This window comes from Lampris incognitus, chromosome 8, assembly GCF_029633865.1.
Source record: "Lampris incognitus isolate fLamInc1 chromosome 8, fLamInc1.hap2, whole genome shotgun sequence".
NCBI lineage: Eukaryota > Metazoa > Chordata > Actinopteri > Lampriformes > Lampridae > Lampris > Lampris incognitus.
The window spans coordinates 42,852,636-42,880,175 of NC_079218.1; the positions used below are offsets into that span (position 1 = coordinate 42,852,636).

Here is a 27,540-nt window from a genome sequence, read left to right on the forward strand (position 1 = left end):
ACTATGCGACAGCTCTTCATCAGCAACATATCTTTATCTGTTGCAGCTCACTGTCATGGTAAACTGAGACTCTCAGTGGGCACATCTACTCGATATCCATGGATGTAGCTTCCTCTGGTTGACAGATGAATTGAACGAACTGCTGCAAAATCTTATCCTCTCTGATCATTGGATTATCAACATCCTTTAAATTTGTGAGATTCCTGCCCTGCACCATGTGCCTCAAATTATTTCCCATTCTCTCCGATTGTGGAGAATCTTGAGGAAAGCAACAGAGGAATTTCTTCAGCACATCATAATTACGTCTTTCCAGTAATTGGAAAATGATTTGTTCAATGATCAGAGACAAAGGATGGGCATATTCAAGGATCTTATTTTGTGTTTTGCTTTTGCCATGTCTTAAATAACCTCCTGAATGCATTGCAACGACATTGCCGTCCTTGTCAAAAACAGGTGAGCCCGATGCCCCCTCATAAAAACATGTGTCATAAGTCAAAACCTGCTTGTTGTCCTTCAGTTTTCTAAGTACCTCGTTGCTTTCAAAGAATCTTTCAGTTAAAATTGCCTCGTATTCCTCCTGACACTTATTCTTTATAACATCAGCTCGGAGATCACATGGAACAACATAGCATGGGTCCATCTTTTTTACTCCTTCCCCGGGGTACCCAATGATACAGATACCCCCTGATGGAGGAACATAATCAAAGTGTTCTAACAATCCCAAACGCTCTTTCTGTTCATGGTCAAGCTCCAACAAAGCCCAATCACAGCGGTAGCCTGAAACATCAGTAAGTTCTTGAAAGGCAACAACCTTTCCCACTGGCTCTGCCTCGTAGTTCTCGGCCAGACTTTCAAAAGAGAAGGTGACGGTAATCTCTTTACGCAGCTCCAAGCTACTTTGGTCGCAATACTCGGCAATGACGTGGCCATTTGTTAGAATGTACCTGTCAAACAGGAGAAAACCACTCCCAATTGGACGGTCATTTACTCTCAACTGACAAACAGAGTCACCTCGCTTCGACAGTTTCTTGACTGTTTTCATGTAAAGGCAAGTCTCCACATTCTTTCCAAAGTCTTTACGGAGTGTTTGGATAACTGAAGACTCAGTGATCCCTCGACTTTTCATGTGTTCAACCAAATCATTATACTGTGCACGCAGTAAATTTAGCAAGTTTTCAGAACCTGGTACTTTGAGATAAGACAGCCGAGCCTGAGAGGTACTAGCATCTGCTTTTGCTTTCTCCTCTGGCCTGTCTGTATTTCGCATCTCACTTGAGGTGGATGCTTTTGGAGAATCTTTGTTACCATCAGAGGGAGATCCAGGAGGCTCACATGGTGTGGTCTCTTCCTCCAGACTAGACTGACTGTCTGCAACGGCAAATTCCCCACGTAATACGACCTTGAAATTCCTACCATCAAGGACATCAACAAGTGTGGACATTTCGATGTTCTCTGAAGTGTCTAGGTCTGACAGGATGCAGTCTTTTTTCAAAGTGCTACTTTTAAAACGGCCATCAATTTTCAGAACATTTTTAATCGTATGGCCTTTGTATCCATACACGCAAACTTCGTCAACTTTGTTTTTTAGATTCAAGTTATTCATGACCTTGTGTATTATACCTTTATCTCCTTTTGTTGTTACATTGAATGTTACTGTTTCATCAGGTGGTGTTTTCCTCCATTTCCGTTTGGCTTTACCAACTGGATCCTCTCCCTGCACCTCAGCATTGATGTACTCAAACTTCAGGAGATCTTCCTCCCCAATAAGATGGCATGGGAAGTGTGTGCTGATGGCTCTCCTGCCTCTTATAATAACGAGCTCCTTCTTTTGGTTCCTTTTAGCCATCTTTGCAAATATCTGGTTTGTCTCTAGTGCGCTCAGGACATTCTGTGCTTTATTGCAGGTAACCAGGTAGTCAGCCGCACCATTTACTTTCAATTTAAAGGAATGTGTTTTATGTGGCTTCTGTTCCTGAGTATGGGAAAGAATAAAGTACAAATAATTAACTAACTGTATAGTACACCACATGTTATTACATCTCCTTAATAGAAAAACTGTACTAGAACCTATACCATTTCCATCCACTTGAGAAAAACCAAGGCAAAATTCAAATGAAAACAAACATTGGCAGACATGTGAAAGACAGTGAAAAGCAGTAACAATGATTGGGCTCTTCTAAAAGGAACAACTGATTAAATAACATTGACAAAAAATGACAAACAACAATCCAGTAGTTATAGAAAAAGTACTAAAATATCTGAAAGGACAACAAACCTTCATGCCAGATTTTGAATGCAGAGCTTGACTGGACTCGGCTTGTGGGTCGTCGGTCTTGTTGTTTTGAGAAGAAATCTGTAATAGAAAATAAATGATGCCTGACAAAGTATTTAATTTTCACCTCTCAATAGCTTTTTTAACCAGTAAGGTGCACACCTTACTGAATCAAACGTATGCGGCTTTATTTATTTTGAGTTTCCACTGTGGTGGATTAAATGGTCCAGTAGAGGGCTCATATATGTCTGATCAATGTTAAATTGGCAGACTGGATATTTACTGAAGGTTACTAAAATACTATACTGCAGTAACTATGTATCAGAACACTGTATGCTTTACAATATTAAAGACATTTACATTTTAACCATTTTGTAAACTAATAAAGTCAAAGTGATTGAAGAAATCGCTTTCAAAAGTATTGCCGTTTAATTTATCAAAGATTATATTTTTTCAATAATGTGCCAGTCAAACAAGCACAATTGTAGACCAAATTACTAGGCTGGTGTAGAAATAGTATTTTACAGGTAAAAGTCTGAAAGGCATTAGCATATTCTGTTTGCCAAACATGTTGTCAACTTTAGATATGACTTGTTGACTGCTGTTTCATACGGTCAAGCTTTGTCGTATCGCAGAATGCGGCAGTACAAGTCAAGTCAGTCCATTCAGTAGGCCTATGTAAGTTTTACTGTTTCACTATATTTTACTATCATTCAGTATGCACCCCTTGAGGCCCAATTTATACTGAAGTGGAAAATGATTGGCTCAAACATGATTGGTTCATTCATTTTGCCCAGCACCAACAAATAGCATCTCACATGAAACAAACAATGGATTAGGCTAAACTTTGTGCAAAACTGCTCTTTCAATGTGATAACACCCCATCAGTCCACGTAACATGTTGGGAGACTGAAGGGACATAGAAGCAGAGCTCATGATTAATGTTTAACATCGCAAACTGCAACAGATTAGTTATTATATGGACAAAGGTGAGTGAGGTAACAGCTGCAACAGTTAAGAAAACACACTACAGATGCTAGTATATTTTCAAATGTGATTAGAACCCTCTATAAGAATAGCAATTGTTCCATTTAATTATCACATGGCACTTCTAAAAGATTTAGCATTAATAGAGGTCTTCATCAGGGTTGTCCGGTTTCACCATATCTCTTTTTACTTGCTATGCAAATTCTCTCGATTCACATTAAAAACAGTGGTGTCACGGGTATAGCCATTGCTGATAAATCTATCCTCATTAGCCAATTAGCTGATGACACAACATTATTCTTAAAAAATAAGGTCCAAATTAAAAAATCTATTGATGCAATTAATGTCTTCTCCAAAGTTTATGGTCTCTTTTTAAACATAACAAAATGTGAACTACTTCCCATTGAGACATGTGATGATGAAAGAATACAAAACATACCGGTGAAAAACACAGTCAAATATCTAGGTGTAATCATAAAGAGAGACCAGAACCTCAGAGCACTAGAAAATTTTAATCCTTTGATCAAAACAATAGAGCAGAGATTCAATCTCTGGCTTCAGAGGGATTTATCAATTTCTGGAAGATCTTTGCTAACAAAGGTAGAGGTTTTATCTAGACTTATTTATAATGCCCAAGCAATGGATGTACCCAAGGATTACTGTAGTAAAATAGACAAACTTTTATTTAATTTTATTTGGAAGAAGAAACCTCACCTAATAAAAAAAGAGTGTGTTGTTCAATAAACCATGCTCTGGTGGTATCAATGCATTAGATTTCTCTACTTTAAATGTGACCTTTAAGATAAACTGGATCAAAGCCCATCTCAAGAATCCACCCTCAATCTGGAATTTCCACCCTCATTCTGGAGCCAAAATGTTATTATCATCTGCGCCCAAAGGAGATGTTTGTGTGATTCCTTCCTTAGACCCTGTTAACATTTATATTGATGCTGAATGTCCTTTACTAGGTGTCAAAGGTACTAACCAGCGCATAAGGAATATTATTCTTAGGGGAAACAGTTACTACTCCCTCATTGCATTGTTGCTACCCTGTTAAGACCTACTTTTCTAGATATAGGAATGATATTGATGTTAGCTGTAGCTTTTGTAGAAATGAGGATGAATCCTTAACTCATCTTTTCTGGGAATGTACATATAGCGGTGTCTTCTGGACTGATGTTAATAACTTTATACATGGGAAAATCACTAACTTCAATGTGAAAATGGAGCATGTCTTATTCGGAGTAACTAAAAATGATCTTGATAATGTCCAATTTTTACATATGATTAATCTTCTTCTGTTTGGTAAATATCATATCCATACCAGCAAAATTTCTGCCCGTAAACCCAACTTCTTTATCTTCAAAGCCATTTTGACCAATGTTTAGATACTCTCAAATTTAGTAAACACAATAAAGCCATCAAAACTGGAAACATCTGTGAAACTATTTTGTTTCCCCGAAAATACTGTAGTGAATTCGGAGGACAACGCCATCACAGGAACTGCCGCGGCCGGGAAGCGAACCAGTGTCGCCCGCACCGCAGGAGTCATCGCTAACCGCTCGACTAAGGGTCAGATCCGCGAGCCAGCGGCCAGCGTGTCTTCTTATCCATGCACGTTACAATACTGTACAGAGCCCCCCTGTTAATACTATTTCATTTTACACAACCTTTGCTTTTTGTTTTCTTTTTCCTTTTGGAGTATGCTTTGTTTTCTTTGTATCCTGTTGTTAATTGTATTATTGTACATCTGTTCATCGTGCATTGTATTAATTGAATCGTACTTATTTTGATTGATAAAAAGTGGAAAAAAACCCAAAACACTACAGATGCCTCACCTTGGCACACTCTTCCCCCGCTTCACGTTTCACTTTAATGTCGTCCATCTTCAGGGTGACGCTCACGGCGGGTGTTCAGTTGTGCTAAAGCAGCCGACGTATCTCGTCTATGGTGAAAACAAGAGGAGAGAAAATGCTCGTGTTTTTTTCCTAATTTATATTGTAGCGAATTCGGGGGACAACGCAACCACAGGAACTGCCGCGGCCGGGAAGCGCACCCGTCTCGCCCGCATCGCAGGAGGCGTCGCTAACCGCTCGACTAAAGGGTCAGACCCGTCAACCAGCGGCCAGCGTGTCTACTTATCCATGCACGATACAAAATCAAACACCAGGTTACACTGCGATTATTTGTAAAGACTGCGAATAAAAAGTCATTGTCAAGGAGAGCACCGGAGTGCCTTATTCTTGGCGGACACATAATTAGTAAAACACATGAAGACCCTCAAATAAGGTTGAATCAGTTCATCCGGATACAACGTTTACTGACAGATACGAGTTTCATCACTCATAGACAGACCACATAGTATGTCAATAAACGCAGTATCCAGATGAAGCGATTCAACCTTTTTGGATTTTCTTACCTGGATTATTGAGCACGCACCAGAATACACGAAGAAACTACTTCTGAATCTTAAATCTGAACATTTCGGGGCGCGTGCTCAAATTCCCGTCATTTCTCAGAGCAGCTGAACTGCTTTCCAATAAAGGGGAAACCTTGACTATAAAGAAACATTCAGTTATGAATGAATCCAACTATATCCAGGTACGTTACTTAAGCAGTGGGATTTAAGGTACACTTACCCTCAAAGGACTTCACGGTCGAAGGCGGAAAAGGGCGAAGACCCTGTCCACCTTAACCACTGCGTTTCGTTTTCGGTCAAATAAGAAGAGACAGAAACGAAACTTAACATCACCGACACGTCGCGGGGGATTACAAACAGGTTTGCAAGTCGATACTGAATTCAGTTAAGCGTGTTGTTAATTAAACGTGATGACTTGACGTGGATAAAATGTGCATTAAATTTAGAGATAAGTTGGTATCTGCAAATTATTATTATTAGAAATCAAGCTCAACAGATCGAACATGCTGCATAGTGAGGTATTATCGCCTTCCACGTTTCAAGAAGGACGAAGGCTGTCAACCAAAATAACTGAATTAATAAATAAAAAAGTCACTCACCGTCACCGGTGAGACTCAGGCGCCGATGTGCTGCACAGACTGAAGCCTGGTCGCCTTGGAGTCCTGGGCGCGAGTGAGTAAGCAGGAAATGACCCATCAGTTTGTATGCTTTACTTTGCCACATTGACGTCACAAGTGGGATGGTGAGACCGTGATGTCATCGGAAGCGCGTTCAGCCAGAGGCGTGAAGGAGCTGATATGCTGAAGCGCGGGGACGCGCTTCCCGAAAACGGGGGGGGGGGGTAGTGTAACATATGTACGTTACGTTGGCTAACGGGTCGGACCCTTTAGTCGGCTGGTTAACGTTGTCGCCCGCGGTGCGGAAGGTACGAGTTGCCGTCCCGGCTGTGGTAGTTCCCGGGCTTCCCCCCTAATTCGCTATGATAGTTTTCACGTGACGTCACATTCATATTCGAACGCCCACCTGGCGGGAAAAACAATTTCCAAAATTGTCCCATCCGGAACGAAAATACACATAACTGTCTGTACTTTTGTAAGCTTTCATCCCGGCGGCAGTGTAAGGAGAGGGATTCTCCACAAGATGTGTAAACATCGCCAAATTGGAGCTCTGGCAGGGACTTCTGTTGTGTAGTCGGTTCATGCATTTGAAATACCACCAAGCCACCAGAGGGCGCAGTAAGCCTAATGATTGTTGCTGAGTGTAGTACGGTGCTGAGGGTGATGAAGAAGTGAGATAAAAAGAAAGGAGTTGAAAACGTACGGTGCTCGTCTCTTGCCTCGTTATTTTACAGCTATACTAATGTGATAAAGTCTAGTATAGGACAACTTCGCTGTTTTCAGAGACTAGAATACTGCTGCGGGAGCTGTATATGGATCGCAAGTGCCCAAAACTTGTAGTTTGTTAATATATCTTTGTTTTTCTTCTTTCGCAAGGCGATCCATAGTCGTTGCTTGGAACAGCTGGAAAATTGACAGGTCTGTGCTGCTGCTCCATGGAGTCTCCACTGTTGGCCGCCATGGCAAACGGAACACTTTTAAGTGAATAATGAAACGGCGCCAAAAAAAATTAAAAAAATCACATGACTTATGGTGCATTTCCATTAAATCCGTTTAAAAACCCGGGCTTAGGCCTATGTGTACTACATCATACATCAGGACTTTTGACACCCACAACGATTGACCAGTAAAGATCAAGAAACAGCTAATCACGTGATTTAATTCTATTTGTATTTGCGATTAATTTTTTTATTTGGCAAATGTGATTCATTGCAATTCATCAAATTTAGTTTTAGTGAATAAAAAGTTTATCCACCTCACCATTTATCCGAATTTTGAGGATTTTATTCGACATTTGCCATGCTCATCAAGCCTTTCTTATTGGAAATGACAAAATTCAGATAAAAACACTTGGATGGAAATGCAGTTGGTCTATTAATATGTTTGCAATTAGATCTATTCATATTTGTCTAAAATTTCTGCTTGTGTATGGACATGTCAGATACTCTCCTTTTAATAAAGACGATAACAAAATCGATCAGGGTAACAAGTGTGGAAAAATAGAAAACCAAACATTACAATAAGGACTGTCAATCAGTCAAATTCTTAACTGAATCATCCTTTTTTCCCCCACAAGACATAATCCTTTGGGTTAACAACTACTACTGATGCTACTACTACTACTTTTGGCTGCTCCCGTTACGGGTCGCCACAGCGGGTCATCCGTTTCCCTCTTCCTGTCCTCTGCATCTTCCCCTGTCACACCAGCTACCTGCATGTCCTCCCACACCACATCCATAAACCTCATCTTTGGCCTTCCTCCCTTTGGTTAACAACTACTATAAATACTAAATATTACATAAACGAAAAAGGAGTGATAGGTCAAGAAATGCCTGAGTTAACAATTCAAGGAGATCCTCCGTTTATCACAATGTCGTAGCTCTCATCTGCTGTTATTAACAGGTATCCTTTGTGCATCCCACCTCAGAAGAATTTTGCTTTATTTTAAATGGGCTTTTGTGAAAGAGGAAACCCATCGTCTCCCAAATCATCTATAAGTTTTTGGGTCAAGACACTGCTGGTCTTGGTCCATTGTTGAGTCATGATTGGTCATTGCCCTCATCCATCTCTGCATCTCCTGGGGCTGCATTGTCTTGTTCTGGGTCACCAGGAAGGATGTCCGTAACTGTCTGGATGAGCTCCTCAATTTGTTCCTCAGATAACCGTTCCTCGCTCTCTTCTACCATCTGGGCAATAGATAGAGACGGTTAGTGTTTTATGTGCTGGACCACCAGTGCCTGATAATCGAAAATGTTTAACCCAAAACCTCTAGTTAACTTTGTTGACAGAAATTTGCACATTGTTTAACAATCAAAATCAAACAATTCCTTTAGAGAATTAATTTGAAGCACATAGCTAAAATTTAAGATACAGCTTGTTGATCAAATACTTGTTTTACAGATGTAACGTTGAAGCCAAAATTTCAGCACATATCCAAATGAGCCTACACCAATGTGGTGACGCTTCACATTTTCCAGGTGTACAAACACTGCTCTGCAGTCTGTTTGAGATCTCATTGATGCCTATAACATCTTTGTTCCTTTGGTGCTGTATTACTGATGCACTAGAAACAACTTCATGTGGCATGTTCTTCATTATCTTAAGAACACTGGCCACATAAATTCAGAAGCTTGAAGACATTAAATATGTTAGTATCTTATGACCAGCGTTTATCATTATTACCAACTTCACTACTACCACTCTTGAGTGTTAGGATGTTTAACCAGTATCTGGTATCATGGAATCAATAGAATATTGAACTGTCTTCATTGTGATATGCTACAAGGAAAAAAAAAAAACGCAAACAAAACTCCACAGCCACAGGCTGTACAGATTTCTCTGAGGTGTTGCTCTACAAGTTTTAGAGGTGAAATGGTTGATTACATTAATTTGGTCAAAATACAACTTACAGGAAAGCAGCATGCAACAACATATACACACAAAAAGACAAGCACAATAAAGAGAAGAGGAATAAGACATGAGTGTAGGTATGGATGGGAGAAATATGCACTCACCAACTGGATCTCCACTGCAGTTTGTGGCCTGTAATTCAGCAGCTGCAGCTTCTCTGCCCTGTGCATTAATTTGAGAAGGAAATGTAGGTGTGTGATTGCTGTATTCCATATAAATTGAATGAAATTTAAAAATATCTCTTTTAGAGCCACCTAATTTACTTTGTTAGTTTGTGGGGCATCATGGTGGACAGGAATTCTTTGACAATTTCAGGACTCTGTCTGCTGCAAGGAGTCTTCGACAAATACTTCAACGTCTGTAAGAAAGTCAACAAGGTAGAGGATGTACGAGGGTACCTATTTTAAGTGTTAATCTAACACAACAGGTTTTCACAAGTTTGTTACCAACGAGCAGAGCGAGTCCTGACCTCATACATGATGGTGTTTAAGTTCTGCTGTCCAGTGTTGTGTTTGTTCTTCCCACTGTCTTTTCTCTGTTCCTTCAGATCTGTGAGGAGTTTAAACACCTGACAGACACAAGCAGAATGAACAATAGCAAGTGAGGCAATATTATTTCATCCATCCATGATTCAAAGCGCTTATCCTGCTCTCAGGGTTGTTGGAGCCTATCCCAACAGCCATTGGGCGGCAGCCGGGGGACATCCTGGCCAGGCCGTCACAGGGCTCTCTCTCTCTCTCTCACACACACACACACACACACACACACACACCTAGGGATAATTTAGTACGGCTGATTCACCTGACCTATACATGTCTTTGAGCTGTGGGAGGAAACCCACGCAGACACGGAGAGACGATATGCAAACTCCACACAGTGGACGACGAAAAATTTTTTCACCATTTGATTAAACAAAACAAAAAGCGCAATCCAAAATAATCAGATAAAAATGTCAGAATATATAAAACTTTGGGATTTTACCTCGTAGTTACTCAGCATGGCAGCATTGCCATCCTTCCTGCAAAGTACAAAACGACACGTTTTCTTACGTTGATAGTGATTAGTGCCAACAGCATAAAACAGTTTTAACACCGAGGTTTGGGTTTAAGATAGCAAATAACTGTTAGCCAGCTAATACACCGACTGACCAAGAAATACAACGTCAGCAGGTTTAATAAATACCACAACACCAATAAAAGCTTGATGAACTATAACGCAAACTAGATGAAGACGCTTACACTTCCATTTTTTTCCGGTCCTGAATTTGGTCCTTGACGAAACGCGTCCGTGTAGAAACTCGTACCGGAGCCTTTTTATTCCGCCTCCTGCTGAGCGCCAGTTGCGTTTGACGAGCTCCCTGTTGGAGTCCAAAAACGGACCGCCTATGACAACACCAGTCAAAAAGAACAAGTGTTGTCTAATTTTCTTCTTCTTCTCTAACAGACTTCACCACGACAACAAGGACATATGTCGAATTCAGAGGTATGAGTTTTGTTATAAGGTTTGCTTAGAAATGTGTACGCCGCGGTTTGTTGTTCTTGCAGCCAGCTGGCTGCTGGCTGACAAGGCAAGCTGTCAAAGGATAGCGATGTAATCCTCTAAATACCATATCTAGCAAAATCCGTTTTAGCTAGTCGACTGAAAGTAGCACGTTTTCGCTAATGATCTGAAGTATCTGCTTACTTTGTATTCCGTCTGTTTCCGTTGCATATCAGGGAAACAAACTTTGGGGTGGTCGGTTTGTTGGGGACACCGACGTTATCATGGAGAAGTTCAATGCATCTATCGCCTATGACCAGAGGATATGGGACGCTGACATCAGAGGGAGTAAGGCTTATGTAAAAGCTCTAGAAAAGGCCCAGCTGGTCACCACTGAGGAGATGAACGGGATTTTGCAAGGAATGGATCAGGTGATCTCACACAAACCAGGGCTTACAAGCAAGTGGTGCGAAAAGTACTCTGGCCAAGTCAAGTCAGTTTTATTATTTTAGAAATCTCCAGACTTAAAACTTACTTCAAGTTCAGACGACCCTGGTGTTAGGCATTCATATTCACGCTTTAATCTAACAAACAGCACTGGAAAAAACCCACCCTTTACCATTAAACCCGATCAGTACTGATCACACCAGACAACTTCAGGTTATAATTACATAAACGTGAGCTCTTCCCACATGTTATGGTGCAGGTGAAGCTGCCACCATATACATACTCCCTATAGCTCTAGATTAATGGATGACAGCTGAAATGTGCCCCGATGCAGAATTCCTCTCTGTGCTCTGCTGAGTACGTGGTTGAACAATTGTACCATCATGAGAAATATGCCAACTGGCAAATAGCTTACCCTTTCACTCACACACTGAGGTCAGGTTTCAGGGTGCCTTGATGTTTTGCCTCATGAAACACCACAAAGCCTGACAATAGGCTGCGCACACACACACACACACACACACACACACACACACACACACACACAAAAACAAAACACACAAAAACAAAACACATGACTGTTTTCAGCCACATCATTAAGCAACAAGCATGACTCTTGCCGTCTGTGTAAGAGATGGCTCTGAAATGAAACTATTCAGAGTTGCTCATGTGTTAATGTGTTTTCTTAGGTACTGTGATGCATTTTTTCCAGATCTCTGAAGAGTGGTCCAAAGGGATGTTTGTGATCAAACCTGGGGATGAGGACATTCACACAGCCAATGAACGCAGGTTAAAGGTAAGTTGCTGTTTGGTCGTATCAACTCTGCAGAAGTCAGTGTGTCAAGCACTGATTCGTGACTTTGACTGGCGGTGTTTGGGCATTTCCATGTATGTGGATGGACATTGTAATGTCATTGTCTTGGTTTTTCAGGAGCTGATTGGTGAGCCTGCGGGGAAGTTACATACTGGCAGGAGTAGAAATGACCAGGTTTGTCTTTACAAGAATATGTACAGAGATTGTTTACGGTGGCCAGTTATTATTTGTTGTTACATATTATATTCTGTTTGATTAAGGGTTAGCACTACTTCCTAGCAATGTTCTGCTTGTTTGACCTGACTAGGTTGTAACAGATATGAGGTTGTGGTTGCGGGATGCCATCTCAACGGTGAAGGATGATGCATTACAGCTGATATCCACCATGGTTGAACGGGCAGCAGCGTAAGAAAATAAGCGCACACACTTAGCTTGATTCTCAGTATATTAAAGTATCCCACTATATCTTATGTTACGTGCTTTTGAATTTTAGAGAAATTGATGTCCTGTTTCCTGGTTACACACACATGCAAAGAGCACAACCGATCAGGTGGAGCCACTGGATTCTGAGGTAACCTTCCTGCACCATTAGCCCACTCACTTAAAGCTACAGTACTGAAGATAGCTGATTCTGTTTAATTTTCTGAAACCTGTGGTGATACCGGTAACTGCAGTGATGGTATGACCGCACTAAATCCATTTGAAATGAAACGGAGTCACCAGTGCTTTTGTGTGAGCACCTTCTCCAGTGCCATCAAAAAATATCGCTAAACCTGATTTTTAGCTGCTGATGTTGTAGTATGTGATCGTAAAGATCTTCTACATTTGACTGCCTGCTGTGGGGCCATAAAAGGCTAATCAATAGCATAATTTCTCCCGATAAGAGGCCTACACACTGCGGTTATGATTTAAATGAGCAGCTGCAAAACTAAAGATGGGTACTGAAACCTGGTATGAAACAGGCACTGGTGCTAAATTATTAAAGACTGTAGTATTGATAAGCCCCGACTTTAACAGTTCTGCTATTGGTATTGGAGAAATTAAGAAAATAAATTTCCTATTTATTTAGGCTACAAAAACATTATCTTGCACCTTTTATCTCACCAATTCTCTTTCTTTTTCTTTTCTTTTTTTGACTCCCCCCAGTTTTTCTCCCAATTGTACTTGGCCAATTACCCCACTCTTCCAAGCCGTCCCGGTCGCTGCTCCACCCCCTCTGCCAATCCAGGGAGGGCTGCAGACTACCACATGTCTCCTCCGATACATGTGGAGTCGCCAGCCGCTTCTTTTCACCTGACAGTGAGGAGTTTCACCGGGGGGACGTAGTGTGTGGGAGGATCACGCTATTACCCCCAGTTCCCCCTACCCCCCGAACAGGTGCTCTGACCGACCAGAGGAGTCGCTAGTGCAGCGACCAGGACACATACCCACATCCGGCTTCCCACCCGCAGAAATGACCAATTGGGTCTGTAGGGACGTCCGACCAAGCCGGAGGGAACACGGGGATTCGAACTGGAGATCCCCGTGTTGGTCGGCAACGAAATATACCTCTACGCTACCCAGACGCCCACCAACTCCATTTTTAATTTGCAATAAGATTAAGACATTTGTCTATGATTCCTTTTTACTATTCCCAATCCAGAAGAGAGCTCTTTGTCTCGGAGCCTGTCATATGTGCGAGCTGAGAGGCCCGGCCAACTCTCTCTGCCGGTGTCTAAAACACATACATGCACACACGCACCCACACACACACTCACACACACACAGCCTGCTCCTAGTAACAATGGCGGAGAGAGAACTAAATGGTCAAAAGTCTGGTTATACGTCACGAGAGTCGATGCTGACAATGCTTGTTGTCACAAGTGCAACAAGTATTTTGCATGTATGGGTGGAAACGTAAGTAATCTTTCGAAACGTGGCAAAAGTGCATCTAATACAGGTGGAAAAATGCAGTTTTCGACTGCCTAGTTTTCATCTCTCATTGGTCCATCCAACTCAGGTATGTTGTGTTTGTTTGCATGCAGAGCTTGTCGTTGGTTTCGGTCATTATGCAGCTGTATTGTTTGTAAGGGGTGGGGATGCCCGCAGTCAGTCGAGACCGAAGACTGAGTCAGCTTTCTGGGATTTCCTTGCCTGGATTTTTGAGCATGCATAAAAGCCACCGTTAAATGCCTTTTCTCTCTTTAGGGAATGAATTTTAGAGCAATATTGGATATATCTAATGTAATAATACAAGTGGAAATAAAAGCTATCGAGGAGCAGATACTGACTGACAGCTGTGTGTGTGATACCTGGCAGTATTTATGCCACAGCCTTCAGTCCCATGTCATAGTGTGTATGTGTGTTTACATCTGAGCCGTCAGAGCTGGCAACTCTGGAGATAGATGTGGAATCATATTTATACCCTTTTAAATATATATCTTTATTTCTATGATGTCTGCAGTGTGTATTTACCACCAGTTGATAGTCTTTCTCTTACTTACCGTCTTCCTGTCCGTCGTGTCTGGCCACCTCCTGGTTTGTCTCTCGCTCACCTATTTTATTCGTTTGCGTTTGTTTTTGTTTGTTCTTTGACACGGTGGCCCGGTGGTGTGCACTGTTGCCTCACAGCAAGAAGGTCCTGGGTTCGAACCCCAGGCCGTCCCAGGTCCTTTCTGTGTGGAGGTTGCCTGTTCTCCCCGTGTCTGCGTGGGTTTCCTCCGGGTGCTCCGGTTTCCTCCCACCACCAAAAAAAACATGCATGTTTTTTCTTAATACTCCTCCTGCCTGTGCCCCTGAGCAAGGCAATGGAAAGAAGAACTGGAGATGGTCTCTGGGCGCTGCAGCTGCCCACCGCTCCTATACAATACGATGGGTTAAAAGCAGAGAACTAATGTCATCGTAAGAATACAGTTCGTTGCAAGAATACAATGACAAATAAAGTGGCTTTCTTCTTTTATGTACGCTAGCAGCCTGCTAGCGCTAACATGGCGCTAACTAAATCATGCAGACATGGGTCAATGATTAAACGTAACGTTCTGTCCAGACAGGGGAAAACAACATAATGTTAATTCTGTTCTTCATTGTTTTATTTTCTTAAAAAAACAAAAACAAGAAGAACCAATAAGAATACCGTTAAAGTACCGGGTGGGGAAGCAGTATCAGTAGGAGTAGTAGTACCATTAAATTGTAACGATACCCATCCCTATGCAAAATCTGCCATGATTTGGGTATCTGTAGATGAGCTATTTTTCTTTCATATATCGGCGACATAAAATGGCCTGTGATGGCCTGGTGGCCTGTCCAGGGTGTCTCCCTGCCTGCCGCCCAATGACTGCTGGGATAGGCTCCGGCATCCCCGCGACCCTGACCGCAGGATAAGCGGTTAAGATAATGGATATCGGCGACATAAAAAACTGAAAAATGTACTTGTTTATTTGCGTGCATGTCTCGCTTGAGGGGTATGTCAGATACTGAGACCGTGTGGGATTTAATGCGAGTCCTCCTCTTCCTCTGATCCCTAATACGCCGTCTGAACTGCTCCCCAGTCATGCGGTGGCTCTCAGCAGAGATGTGGACCAGCTTCAGGAGGTCAGGAGACGAGTCAACGTATTGCCGCTTGGCAGGTACGCAGTGCAGACAACTTCACTGTCTCTTATAGTACTGACACCTCCTCATCATATTCTTCATATATTTTTCAATTCCATTATAATTTTGTTATTCTCTTTCAATATTGTGTACACACAACATCCGCTGCACGTTGTCCGTCTTGGGAGAGAGATTCCCTCCTCTGTTGCTAGGGAGTTGTTCCTTATCCGATGCGAGGGTCTAAGGACAGGATGTTGTGTTGCTGTAAAGCCCCCTGAGGCAAATTTGTAATTTGTGATGGGCTGTGCAAATAAAATTGACTTGACTCGACACACCCACCTCTCTCCCAAATCATTCACTCACACACTTTTACAAAGTCATGCTGAAAGAATCTTGTCTTTTTCAGTGGTGCCATTGCTGGAACGCCATTTAATATAGACAGGGAACTGCTGCGTAAAGGTGCGGCCATTTCTCTACCCCCCCCCCCCCCGTTGTTGAAATCACAAGTTATCTTTGCCTTGTTTGGAAAAAAAATTGCCTTGGTATCATTCTCTTTGCCATTTTTTTTAAACTTGCTTCATGTTTGTTTATTGAATCCTTTTTTTACCCTCTCTGTCCACATTGGTTTTGAATTCTGCATGGGCTGTAGAGCTGGCGTTTGATGACATCAGCATAAACAGCATGGATGCCACAGGCCAAAGAGACTTTGTTGGTATAGTAACCTCACCGTTCAGTCTCACTGATACAGAACATGTCTACCACATGTACAAAATCACATTTAAAAAGAACCTGTTTTTTTCCACATTTCTGCAAATGAGGTATTATGACTTTTGACTTTGTGTGTGTATATGTGTGTACTTCCTATAGTCGAGTTCATGTTCTGGACTTCTTTGTGCGTGACTCACCTCAGTAAAATGGCAGAGGACCTGATGCTCTACAGCACCAAGGAGTTCTCCTTCCTCACACTCTCTGATGCCTACAGGTCTGTGTGTCTGTGTGAGAGCTTATATTTTTTCTGTGTGTGTGTGTGTGTGTGTGTGTGTGTGTGTGTGTGTGTGTGTGTGTGTGTGTGTGTTGTTTGTCTGCAGTTGTGGAAGTGTGTAGCTATTTGTTTTCATGCAAACTTAACATACAGTTTGAAAACAAAACTGGCAAATGATGCTACTTCTCTGTTGATGTATGTCTATATTGTGCTTCCTCTTGTGTGTGTGTGTGTGTGTGTGTGTGTGTGTGTGTGTGTGTGTGTGTGTGTGTGTGTGTGTGTGTGTGTGTGTGTGTGTGTAGCACTGGCAGCAGTCTGATGCCTCAGAAAAAGAATGCTGACAGTCTGGAGCTGATCAGGAGTAAAGCGGGGCGTGTGTTCGGCAGAGTAAGTTCCCCATTCTTGTCACTTGGTAGACATTTTAAGAGACGGCTTTCTGTCCACAGCAGAAACGTTCTGTCAGCAGTGGCACACACGCACATGCCATCTCAGTATACGTACTTGTTTTCACCCGTGTGTCTTTCTTGTGCTACTGGTCAACCAGTCTGAGCTTCATTATTGCAATTTGTAGTCTGTTCTATCCTTCTACTGTGTAAAGGCAGACTTGCACCATCAAGTTTACACTACGTAGTGTGGGTTATAACACTTGCTCTCAGATCAGCCGCTGTAAGGTGTGGCAGAATGACGTTTTCCGAAATGCCCCTCCTCACCTTTTCTCCCCAGTTGTAGCCGTCCAATTACCCCACTCTTCCGAGCCGTCCCGGTCACTGCTCCACCCCCTCTGCTGATCCGGGGCGGGCTGCAGACTACCACATGCCTCCTCTGATACATGTGGAGTCGCCAGCCGCTTCTTTTGAACCTGACCGTGAGGAGTTTCACCAGGGGGACATAGCGCGTGGGAGGATCATGCTATTCTTCCCAGTCCCCCCCCCCCCCAAACAGGCGCCCTGACCGATCAGAGGAGGCACTAGTGCAGCGACCAGGACACATACCCACATCCGGTTTCCCACCGACAGACACGGCCAATTGTGTCTGTCGGGACGCCCGACCATGCCGGAGGTAATACTGGGATTTGAACTGGCGTTCCCTGTGCTGGCAGGCAACAGAATAGACCGCTACGTTACCTGGACACCCCCAAAATGCCTCTTTATGGCCCTTTAATACCAGTTGATATAGGCATATGAGGAGGAGTCGGCTGGGAAAATGAGTGAGAAAGAGAGAGACGTGAAAGAAGTGAGAGTGGGTTTTTTTTTTTCAAATAAGGAAATCACGAGTCAGAAATATTCACGCATCATAAGTTCTGTTAAAGTTTTAGTAATTCCTACATTCAACTTCACATGGTCTTGCAAATCCGTCAGTTCTATGGACCTGCCAATTCAGGATTCTGGAATTTGGAGAAAGGAACAAGGTGAAGGAAGCATCCAAGGAAGACGCTGAATATTGGAGTGGGTTTGAAACTCCATTATTTCACACTTATGTCACTCTTTTAAACTTTATATTCCGTCAAGATAAATACCCAATTGAAATATTAATGCATTGCACATGTTAGTATGTCTGTTTGGAAAATGGCTGACACCAAAATTAACATTTTCACAACTCTAATACTATTTTTAAACAATTTAAACTTCAGAGAGACATGGTCAAACTTGAATAGCAAAATTGAAAAAGTGAAAATATTACTTGAAAAACAAAACGGAAAACACATATTGCTAATCTAACAAACATAACCGGGCCATTAAAACGTGAAATGTTAAAAAAAGAACTGAAAATAAACACTGAACAGTCCCAAACAACGACCGGAACCAAAAACTACTAGAACGAACGTGGGCGGTCATTTTGACCGCCACGGTTTTTAAACTCTATATTCTGTCAAGATAAATACCCAATTGAGATATTAATGCATTACATATATTAGTATGTCTGTTAAGAAACTAACTGACACTAAAATCAAAATTTTTAACAAGTTTTAATACTATTTTTCAAACAATTTAAAATGGCTGCCGTCTAACGTCTGTAAATACTGTAACGTGTCGGTAGTAGTCATGGTGCGTCTCAAATGGCGTCTGTAACCAGACATGTTGGCAATAATCAAAAATGAAATTTAGACTATTACTCTCCACTGGAGGATGCTAGTGTGTTTCTAGGACAGAGCAGTGAACTTCGCGAAGGAAATGATGCGACCAACACACGTCACGAATAGTGACATGACGCACACGATAACGCGCGAATTATGAGCGGTCATTTTGACCAGTCATGGTCGTTTTAGGTAGATCTTATCATAGCTTTTTTTTTTTGTGTGCAATTGGTCTAAAACTCGTTTTAATGAAAATATATGCAATTTTATGAGAATTCAGGGAGCGGCAGGTCCTATCTTTTTTTCCCCCCACAAAGTTATTAAACTTTGAAAATCCAAAACAGTCATCGATGCCCATACTAAATACTCAAAGTTTCCTACCGGTTTTTCCATCCTCTCCCAGCTTCTGTTGGTCCCCTAAGCTCTCAGCTTCTGAACCCAGTCAATCGCTCCATTCACAAACACCTTCAAATACACACATGCATTCTCCAGACACCTGAACAGTTTCTTTTGTTTGTTTGTTTCTTTGATATTTAAAACAAAGTAGGACTACTATATTTACGCAGTTGTGTTGAGTTTTGTATATTATTGATTCTCGGTTAAAAATTGTCTGGATAAGGAACATTCAAGTGAACTGTTTTCCATTGGATAAAAAAAGATAATTGGATTGATTATATTCACAGGCTATTGTTTGCCAAAAAGGACTGATTTATAAGGACTAAATTGAATTATATTTTATGTTGGTGATTCGTTGTTTTAAGTTATCATTGTCCTTTTATACGCATGCAGAGAATTGTTATCTCATCTCATCTCATCATCAGCTGCTTCTCTGGGTTCAGGTCGCAGTGGCAGCAAGCTAAGTAGGGCACTCCAGACTTCTCTCCCCCCAGCAACACCCTCCAGTTCCTCCTGGGAGGTCCCAAGATGTTCCCAGGCAGATTGGACATGTAGTCCCTCCAGTGAGTCCTGGGTCTCCTCCCAGTTGGATATGCCTGGAAAACCTCCAAAGGAAGGTGCCTAGGGGGCACCCTGATCAGATTCCCGAACCACCTCAACTGGCTCCTTTTGACGCAAAGGAGCAGCGGCTCTACCCCAAGCTTCCTCCGGATGTCCGAGCCCCTCATCCTATCTCTAAAGCTGAGCCCAGACACCCTACGGAGGAAACTCATTTCAGCTGCTTGTATCTGTGATCTCACCCTTTCAGGCACTACCCAAAGCTCATGCCCACATCATTCTCAATTTCCCCTTGGGGATAAATAAAGTATTCTGATTCTGATTCTGATTCAATAGGTGAGGGTCGGAATGAAGATTGACTGGTAAATTGAGAGCTTTGCCTTCCGGCTCAGCTCCCTCTTCACCACAACGGTCCACTACAACGTCCACATTACTGCTGATGCTGCATCAATCTGCCTGTCAATCTCCCGCTCCATCCTACCCTCACTCTTGAAAAAGACCTCGAGATAATTGAACTCCTCCACTTGAGGCAACAACTCATCCCCAACCCGGAGCGAGCAATCCACCATTTTTCAGTAGAGAACCACGCACGCCCTCAGACTTGGAGGTGCTGACTGTCATCCCAGCCATTTCACACTCAGCTGCAGTCTGCCCCAGTACGCGCTGCAGGTTGCATTCTGATGAAGCCAACAAAAGCACACCATCTGCAAAGAGCAGCAATGCAATTCTGAGGTTCCCAAAACGGACACACTCCTCACTTTGGCTGCGCCTTGAGATCCTGTTCATGAATATCACAAACAGAATCAGAGACAAGGAACAACTTTGGCAGAGTCCAACATCCACCAAAAATGTGTTTGACTTTGTGCTGAGAATGCGGACACAGCTCTCACTTTGGTTATACAAGGACCTGATGTCTTGTAGCAACTGCCCCGGTACCCTATACTCCTGCAGTACCCCCCAGACAGTGCCCCGGGGTACACGGTCGTAAGCCTTCTCCAAGTCCACAAAACACATGTAGACTGGCTGGTCAAACACCCATACCTCCCTCAGCACTTCCACAAGGGTAAAGAGTTGGTCTGGTGTTCCATGGCCAGGACGGAATCCGCATTGTTCCTCCTGTATCCGAGTTTCGACAATTGGTTGGAGCCTCCTTTCCAGCACCCTAGAGTAGACTTTCCCAGGGAGGCTGAGCAGTGAGATGCCCTGGTAATTGGAGCACACTCTCCGTCCGGTCCCCTTTTTTAAATAAAGGAACCACCATCCCAGTCTGCCACTCCACAGGTACTGTCCCCGACCTCCACGTGACACTGAAGAGGCATGTCAGCCAAGACAGCTCAAAAATGTCCAGAGCCTTCAGCATCTCAGGGTGAATCTCATCCACACCTGGCGCCTTGCCACCGAGCAGCTTCTTAACTACCTCAGAGACCTCTGCCAGGGATATAGATAGGGCTTCCCCCGAGTCTTCAGACTCTACCTCCTCCACTTAGGACCTGTTAGCCGGGTTCAGGAGCTCCTCAAAGTGTTCTTTCCACCGCCCGACAACATCCCCAGTCCAGGTCAGTAGTTCCCTTCTCCGGCTGAACACAGCCTAAGTGAAGCCCTGCTTCCCCTTCCTGAGTTGCCGGATGGATTGCCAGAACTTCCTTGAGGCCAACCGCAAGTCCTCCTCCATAGCCTCGCCAAACTCCTCCCACACCCGAGTTTTTGCTTCTGCTACCACTGAACCCACAGCCCTTCTGGCCCCCTGGTACCTGTCTTCTGCTTCAGGAGACCCCTGGGCCAACAAAGCCTGAAAGACCTCCTTCTTCAGCATGACGGCTTCCCTCACCACCGGTGTCCACCAACGGGTTCTTAGATTGCCACCTCGACAGGCACCGATGACCTTATGACCACAGAGAATTGTTATTTGGATGCCTTTTCGTGTCATTCTGTGTTTATTGTTTAACCGAATGAACTTTTTATTTAGGTGCATTATTAGGTTGATCCTTAAATTGTCTTGTTCCTTTTTGTAGTGGCTTGGTTAATTATATGCTATTCAGTCACAATTATAATGATCTCTGACACATATACACTACCGTTCAAAAGTTTGGGATCACCCAAACAATTTCGTGTTTTCCGGTGTGTACTACTCCCTTCAGAGGACAGCACAAACAGGCTCTAACAGGTACTATTTAATGAAGATGCCAGTTGGGGACCTGTGAGGCGTCTGTTTCTCAAACTAGAGACTCTAATGTACTTATCTTCTTGCTCAGTTGTGCAACGCGGCCTCCCACTTCTTTTTCTACTCTGGTTAGAGCCTGTTTGTGCTGTCCTCTGAAGGGAGTAGTACACACCGGTGTAGGAAATCTTCAATTTCTTAGCAATTTCTCGCATGGAATAGCCTTCATTTCTAAGAACAAGAATAGACTGTCGAGTTTCAGATGAAAGTTCTCTTTTTCTGGCCATTTTGAGCATTTAATTGACCCCACAAATGTGATGCTCCAGAAACTCAATCTGCTCAAAGAAGTGCCCATCCAACCAATCCAACTTGTGGGAGCTGCTTCTGGAAGCGTGGGGTGCAATTTCTCCAGATTACCTCAACAAATTAACAGCTAGAATGCCAAAGGTCTGCAATGCTGTAATTGCTGCAAATGGAGGATTCTTTGACGAAAGCAAAGTTTGATGTAAAAAAAATCTTATTTCAAATACAAATCATTATTTCTAACCTTGTCAATGTCTTGACTCTATTTTCTATTCATTTCACAACATATGGTGGTGAATAAGTGTGACTTTTCATGGAAAACACAAAATTGTTTGGGTGATCCCAAACTTTTGAACGGTAGTGTACATGTATTGGATGAGCTATTGACAGATTTAACCTGGCAATTTAACCTTCACTTTATTGGACAAACCACCGCTACAAAGCCTTCACCATTCTATTTCCTATTCAACTCTGTTCTTTTTTCTTGCCGCTTTACAGTGTGCAGGGTTTATGATGACACTGAAGGGTTTGCCAAGCACCTACAACAAAGACCTGCAGGTGACCTTATGTGTGATATCAGTGCATGTGCTGTATTTCTTTGAATCTCTCTCTTTCTGTCTCTGTTAGACACACAAAAGACTATCTAATTTTGCCCCCATTTTGTCCCCCATTCTTTCTTCTTCCTTCTTCAGGAGGATAAAGAGGCCATGTTTGACTGCTTTGACACCATTCATGCAGTGCTGCAGGTGACAACAGGAGTGATGTCCACTCTAAAGGTTAGAGGTTTATTTGATAAAATACCCCCGTGCTTTGTGGCAAATATCAGTTATGGATGGTTTCTGCTGCTTTTGCCCCCCCCCCCCAAAAAAAAATGTAACGTTATTTTGTCTATTATTTTCACCTGCTGCCCTTCATGTAAAATGACCTCTTTCATTCTGCTTGGCAACTGCGGTAATTAATTCTGCCTGGTTTATCAATATGCAGGATTTTATATTTTCTCTTTTGCTTGTGAGGAAGAGCTCCCAGTTCATATTATCACGTTCAATAATATTTAAACTTGCCTTTAAATGATGTCTTTATTAATCCTATGCGCAGCGTATTTTGTTAGTTGTCTGTATTCTGTTTGTGTTTCTGGAAATAGCTTCCCATGTAGTCACTGCACCTACCACACCCAATACCAAGCACAAGTGATCATAGCCCTTTACAAGTCTGAAATAATTGTGCCCATTTGATTATATAATTTATCTGTTCCTGTAAAACCAGTTCTGTAATCTTGGTGTGTGCATGTTCCTCCTTATCTGAAGGGTATAAAAAATCCTGCACTGCCAGTTTCCTGATGCAGTGGACCGCAGGCTCTGCGAGTATGCAGCCAGCAAGGCTGACATATTAAACAAACACTATCTAATGTTGCTTTGGTAGCGGGGCATATCTGAACTGCACCGATGTCTGGCTCACAAGGGCGCTGCATTACCATGTTGTCTTAAGTGCTCCTCTCAGAATAGCAACAAAACATACAGTAAATGAAACTTTGTGCAAGTGTAAAAAAGATAAAATACGGGAATACTAGATCCTAACAGTCCCTTAAAGTAACAGATACAAGGTCTGTCACTTCTCTTTTCCTCTTGCTATCGCCTCTGTTGTCCTATGTTCCAGATCAACCAGAGCGTGATGGAGGCTGCCCTCAGTCCTGACATGTTGGCTACTGACCTGGCATACTACCTCGTTAGAAAGGGGGTCAGTATACTGTGTGTGTGTATATGTGTGTGTGTGTGTGTGTGTGTGTGTGTTTATTAGGGCTGTGTATTGACAAGATTTTGGCGATATGCTTCATGTCACAGTACAAGTGACATGATTCAATATATTGTGCAGGGTATGATAGACTAAGCACAATGATATATTGCAATATTTTGTAAAAATCAGAGACAAATGTGATAAAGAACCCCCCAATTTGCATAAAATCAGAGTAATCAGAGCCATACCTAGGAAAGCACTGGCAATACCTGTTGTAGGTCTGTGCAACCCTCTTACAATACTGCCACCTAATGGCCGAACATGTCAACAACACAATGAAGTAATTCTACTGCCGGGTCTCTTTGTTAGTTTTATAAATTGATACAGTATTGAAATATATATATAAAAATTAAAACCTCCCTCTCACCCTTTTTCTGGTGGTGTTTGTCTTCCTCAAGCCTGGGTCCTCTGCCAGGGGCCTGGGAGTTTGACGGTTCTGTGCGGTATCTTAGCTGTTCCAAGGATTGCATTCTTGTGGACAGAGACCTCAGATGTTGTTCCTGGAATCTGTTGGAGCCACTCTCCCAGTTTGGGGGTCACAGCCCCTAGTGTTCCTGTTACCATTGGGACTACTGTGAATTTCACCTTCCACATCCAATCTAGTTCTTTCTTCAGCCCTTGGTATTTCTCCAGCTTCTCATGCTCTTTTTTCCTGATGTTGCCATCACTCGGGATTGCTACATCGATCACTACTGCTGTCTTCTGTTCCTTATTGACCACCACAATGTCTGGTTGGTTAGTCAGCATCTGCTTGTCAGTCTTGAACTTGAAGTCCCACAGGATCTTAGCTCTGCCATTCTCAACCACCTTTGGCGGTGTCTCCCATTTGGACTTGGGGACTACCAGTCTGCATTCAGTACAGATGTTCCTGTACACTATCCCAGCCACTTGGTTATGCCTTTCAGTGTACACTTTCCCAGCTAGCATTTTACACCCTGCTACCAAGTGCTGGACTGTCTTAGGGGCGTCTTTGCACAGCCTGCATCTTAGTCCTGTCTGGTATGGTAGACCCCTGCCTCAACTGATCTGGTGCTGAGTGCCTGTTCTTGTGCTGCTGTGATCAGAACCTTTGTGCTGTCCTTCAGTCCAGCCTTTTCTAGCCCTTGTCACTGGATGTTGGCCACTGTGATAACTGGTTTATGCTCTGGGATACTGCTGCTGTGGTCTGCTTTTTGGTCCACCGGCCACTGGGCATTGGTGTTGTGTGATGCCTCCTTTTCCCATATATCCTTCCAGTATCACTCGGTCTCTGCTCTGGGTGGGTCTGATGTTTTTCCCTTGCTACTCTGCAGCTAGGAGTACACTTTGGATGGTTCTTTGAGGAACAGGCCATTTACTCTTTTGGCTTCTGCTTCTCTAGTGTATCTCTTCAGCCTGGCTCTGTGAGGCTTTGTTTGGCAGTTCCCAGAGCCTAACTTATTGACATCTTGCTGTACGTGTGTCTATATATATATACACTACCGTTCAAAAGTTTGGGATCACCCAAACAATTTTGTGTTTTCCATGAAAAGTCTCACTTATTCACCACCATATGTTGTGAAATGAATAGAAAATAGAGTCAAGACATTGACAAGGTTAGAAATAATGATTTGTATTTGAAATAAGATTTTTTTTACATCAAACTTTGCTTTCGTCAAAGAATCCTCCATTTGCAGCAATTACAGCATTGCAGACCTTTGGCATTCTAGCTGTTAATTTGTTGAGGTAATCTGAAGAAATTGCACCCCACGCTTCCAGAAGCAGCTCCCACAAGTTGGATTGGTTGGATGGGCACTTCTTTCAGCAGATTGAGTTTCTGGAGCATCACATTTGTGGGGTCAATTAAATGCTCAAAATGGCCAGAAAAAGAGAACTTTCATCTGAAACTCGACAGTCTATTCTTGTTCTTAGAAATGAAGGCTATTCCATGCGAGAAATTGCTCCCTTCAGAGGACAGCACAAACAGGCTCTAACAGGTACTATTTAATGAAGATGCCAGTTGGGGACCTGTGAGGCGTCTGTTTCTCAAACTAGAGACTCTAATGTACTTATCTTCTTGCTCAGTTGTGCAACGCGGCCTCCCACTTCTTTTTCTACTCTGGTTAGAGCCTGTTTGTGCTGTCCTCTGAAGGGAGTAGTACACACCGGTGTAGGAAATCTTCAATTTCTTAGCAATTTCTCGCATGGAATAGCCTTCATTTCTAAGAACAAGAATAGACTGTCGAGTTTCAGATGAAAGTTCTCTTTTTCTGGCCATTTTGAGCGTTTAATTGACCCCACAAATGTGATGCTCCAGAAACTCAATCTGCTCAAAGAAGTGCCCATCCAACCAATCCAACTTGTGGGAGCTGCTTCTGGAAGCGTGGGGTGCAATTTCTCCAGATTACCTCAACAAATTAACAGCTAGAATGCCAAAGGTCTGCAATGCTGTAATTGCTGCAAATGGAGGATTCTTTGACGAAAGCAAAGTTTGATGTAAAAAAAATCTTATTTCAAATACAAATCATTATTTCTAACCTTGTCAATGTCTTGACTCTATTTTCTATTCATTTCACAACATATGGTGGTGAATAAGTGTGACTTTTCATGGAAAACACAAAATTGTTTGGGTGATCCCAAACTTTTGAACGGTAGTATATATATATATATATATATATATATATCAGGATAAGCGGTTAAGATAATATATATATATATTATATATATATAATAAGAATTTACTTGAATCACTGGATTATTTTGCTCATTTGTTGAGCACTTTCCCTACCACTGAGTGTTTCATTTAACAAAGTTTTGTATATACATATATATATAAAATGTCATGATACTCAAGTGTATTGATATTGGCTTATAACCTTGGTATGTTTGTCTGTGTGCTTGTGTATTTATGTTTGTGTATACACAAACGTGTTAAAGTGTGTATATGCAGCTGCATTCTTATGAGTCATTTTGTAGGGTATTGTTAAAAAAAAAGCATTTGTTTGCATGAAAATGTCTTAACATTCTTTTGTGCATCAGTGCCTTTGTGATTTTGTGTGTCCTGGTGTTTAAGATGCCATTCAGAGAGGCCCATGGAGTCTCTGGCAAAGCTGTGTTTTTGGCTGAATCAAGGAACATTGCCCTGAATCAACTTAGTGTGGAGGACCTTGCAACACTGAGGTGAACACACACACACACACACACACACACACACACACACACACACACACACACACACACACACACACACACACACACACACACACACACACACACACACACACACACACACACACACAAACACTGTTTGAGCAGGAATTTTTCTATCCCTCCCATCCCTTCACCATTCTAACTATAACAATTTTACCTTTCATCTAATTCCATCTCTCCTTTTTCCCCTCCATTTGCTTCTTCCAGCCCTTTGTTTGAAAGTGACGTATCTTCAGTGTGGGACTACCTGAGCAGCGTGGAACAGTACAGCGCCCCCGGAGGCACAGCCAAGAGCAGTGTCGCTGCACAGGTGGAGCATTTGAGGAACTGGCTCAAGAAACAGAAATAAATATTTATTCCCTTCTCTCCCTCTGACCTCGGCCAACTGTTACGACACACAATAGCTTAAGTACATTTCTGACACAAGTTGTTGGTCAACATGTAAACTGTACAAACATGTCATTGGTGACCCACGTGAATAAATGAATTAAAAATTTTCCACCAGCCATATATTGAAACTGATTTATTTTGCACTGATGTGTCTTAAGTGTATGCCAAAAAGTGCATGAAGTACATATAGAATCCAGAACAGTTAGCA

At 42.5% G+C, this 27,540-nt stretch overlaps 2 protein-coding genes across 3 annotated transcripts; one reads left to right on the forward strand and one right to left on the reverse strand.

The window, feature by feature from the left end:
* Positions 1 to 7,732: 7,732 nt before the first annotated feature.
* crcp (calcitonin gene-related peptide-receptor component protein) lies at positions 7,733 to 10,480 on the reverse strand. Its single transcript, XM_056285077.1, has 6 exons — positions 10,444 to 10,480; positions 10,187 to 10,223; positions 9,675 to 9,773; positions 9,469 to 9,563; positions 9,310 to 9,367; positions 7,733 to 8,481 (listed from the first exon to the last, which is right to left on the reverse strand). The coding sequence occupies exons 1-6, from the start codon at positions 10,449 to 10,451 to the stop codon at positions 8,335 to 8,337; spliced, it is 444 nt and encodes a 147-aa protein (XP_056141052.1). The 5' UTR covers positions 10,452 to 10,480; the 3' UTR covers positions 7,733 to 8,334.
* Positions 10,481 to 10,540: 60 nt separating this feature from the next.
* asl (argininosuccinate lyase) lies at positions 10,541 to 27,446 on the forward strand. Of its 2 annotated transcripts, XM_056284951.1 has the most exons (16): positions 10,541 to 10,687; positions 10,921 to 11,115; positions 11,844 to 11,927; positions 12,063 to 12,119; positions 12,253 to 12,350; positions 12,439 to 12,516; positions 15,473 to 15,550; positions 15,919 to 15,971; positions 16,162 to 16,224; positions 16,380 to 16,494; positions 16,797 to 16,881; positions 22,482 to 22,541; positions 22,676 to 22,759; positions 23,637 to 23,717; positions 26,806 to 26,912; positions 27,150 to 27,446. In XM_056284951.1, the coding sequence occupies exons 1-16, from the start codon at positions 10,673 to 10,675 to the stop codon at positions 27,289 to 27,291; spliced, it is 1,395 nt and encodes a 464-aa protein (XP_056140926.1). In that variant the 5' UTR covers positions 10,541 to 10,672; the 3' UTR covers positions 27,292 to 27,446. The 2 variants fall into 2 exon arrangements, with proteins under 2 accessions (XP_056140926.1, XP_056140927.1); XM_056284952.1 differs by lacking the exon at positions 22,482 to 22,541.
* The last annotated feature ends 94 nt before the right edge of the window (positions 27,447 to 27,540 follow it).